This window comes from Octodon degus, unplaced genomic scaffold (assembly GCF_000260255.1).
Source record: "Octodon degus isolate 3935 unplaced genomic scaffold, OctDeg1.0 scaffold00273, whole genome shotgun sequence".
Taxonomy (NCBI): Eukaryota; Metazoa; Chordata; class Mammalia; order Rodentia; family Octodontidae; genus Octodon; species Octodon degus.
Genome location: NW_004524849.1, coordinates 434445 through 435720, shown reverse-complemented (window position 1 = coordinate 435720; position 1276 = coordinate 434445). Strand labels below are relative to the sequence as shown.

General features: G+C 46.3%; 1 protein-coding gene across 1 annotated transcript in view; it reads right to left on the bottom strand.

The window, feature by feature from the left end:
• Positions 1–1276, bottom strand: part of Lamc1 (laminin subunit gamma 1) — a gene marked incomplete at its 5' end in the record, with an annotated part of 127302 nt that overhangs the window by 19398 nt on the left and 106628 nt on the right. The window contains one exon of the mRNA XM_012512767.2: positions 1019–1197. Coding sequence (XP_012368221.2) covers positions 1019–1197 — 179 coding nt within the window. The remainder of the gene's footprint in view (positions 1–1018; positions 1198–1276) is intronic.

The window sequence follows — 1276 nt, the reverse complement described above, 5'->3', positions numbered from 1 at the left end:
TTCCTGTGCGACTGATGGGGCACTCTGAATAGGCAGGTCTGTACACTCCAGATAAGTCTGCCTGTAAGCAGGTGACAGAGGTGATTCTGCTTTACTTCTGCCTGCAGAAGAAAGCTTGCATGCCCATTCCTCTGACTTTAAACGTTGTCTGCTGACAACGTTCTAGTTCTGACCTTTCCATGAATATTAGATTACTATCTCAATTTCTCTACTGGGCTTTCTGGTACATATCTTAAACTTCTACAGATTTGTACTTCTTAAATTTGTTCTCTCTGGGTCATCTCAGAAGAAAACGGTTCTAGTTACCCTAAGCAAAAAACTAAAGACCCATCCTGATTCCTCTCTTTCCAAATCCTGATCCAACCTGGTCGGGGCTTCCTCTTTTGCTCAGTCCTAACCATCACTCTTTACATAGCAGTCAGATTGCTCCTCTTAACAACAACAACAACAACAACAACAACAACAACAACAACAACAACAACAAAAACCCCACAATGACAAAAACCACTACATTTCTAAGTTTATCAGAGTTTCTCCAGTGTACTTCCACTGGGTTTGAGGTAAGACATAAATTCTTTCTTACCACCAGCATGGTCCTAACCAACCCATCCCCACGAACTCTCCAGTCTTGTAACTATCCCCTCGGCCTCCAGCAGGCTCCGGCCACCCCGAGCTCCTTCTAGGTCTCGTACCCAGGTTCCCTCGGCTGGGAACACCTGCCCTTACTTCTTATGCGGCTCATTCCCTCATCCTTCAGAGCTCACTGCATAGGCATTTCCTTAGAGAGGCCGCTTACAGAGTACTTTCCATGCTTATTCTCCATTTGTTATTCTTCCTCATGCTTATCTCAGTGTTTCTTGTGTATTCATTCTTTAAATTATTTGCCTCCAAAGTGGAGCACACAGTCTTTCAAAACGAGGCCCCTTCTATCTTGTACCACGCTGTCTCTGGGGCTCAGCGCAGAGCAGGTTCCCAATCAATGCCGGTGGCATGGACAGACGCAGGGCTGGCAGCTCACCTTCTCCTTTACCAGTCGGTAACACGCCGGACACTCCTGACAGCCAGGCCAAGACCGATTGTAGAAATAGTTTTCTTCGCACTGGTCACAACGGTTTCCCACAAAGCCTTCTCTGCACTCACAACGACCACTGTCTTTGCACTGGAGTGAAAGAGACCCCTCGGGATGACAGTCACAAGCTGCAGCACAGGAAGGAGTACACAGAAAGTAAGAGTAGGGTGCACTTTTTTCTTTACTCAAGATTCAACAATAAACTGA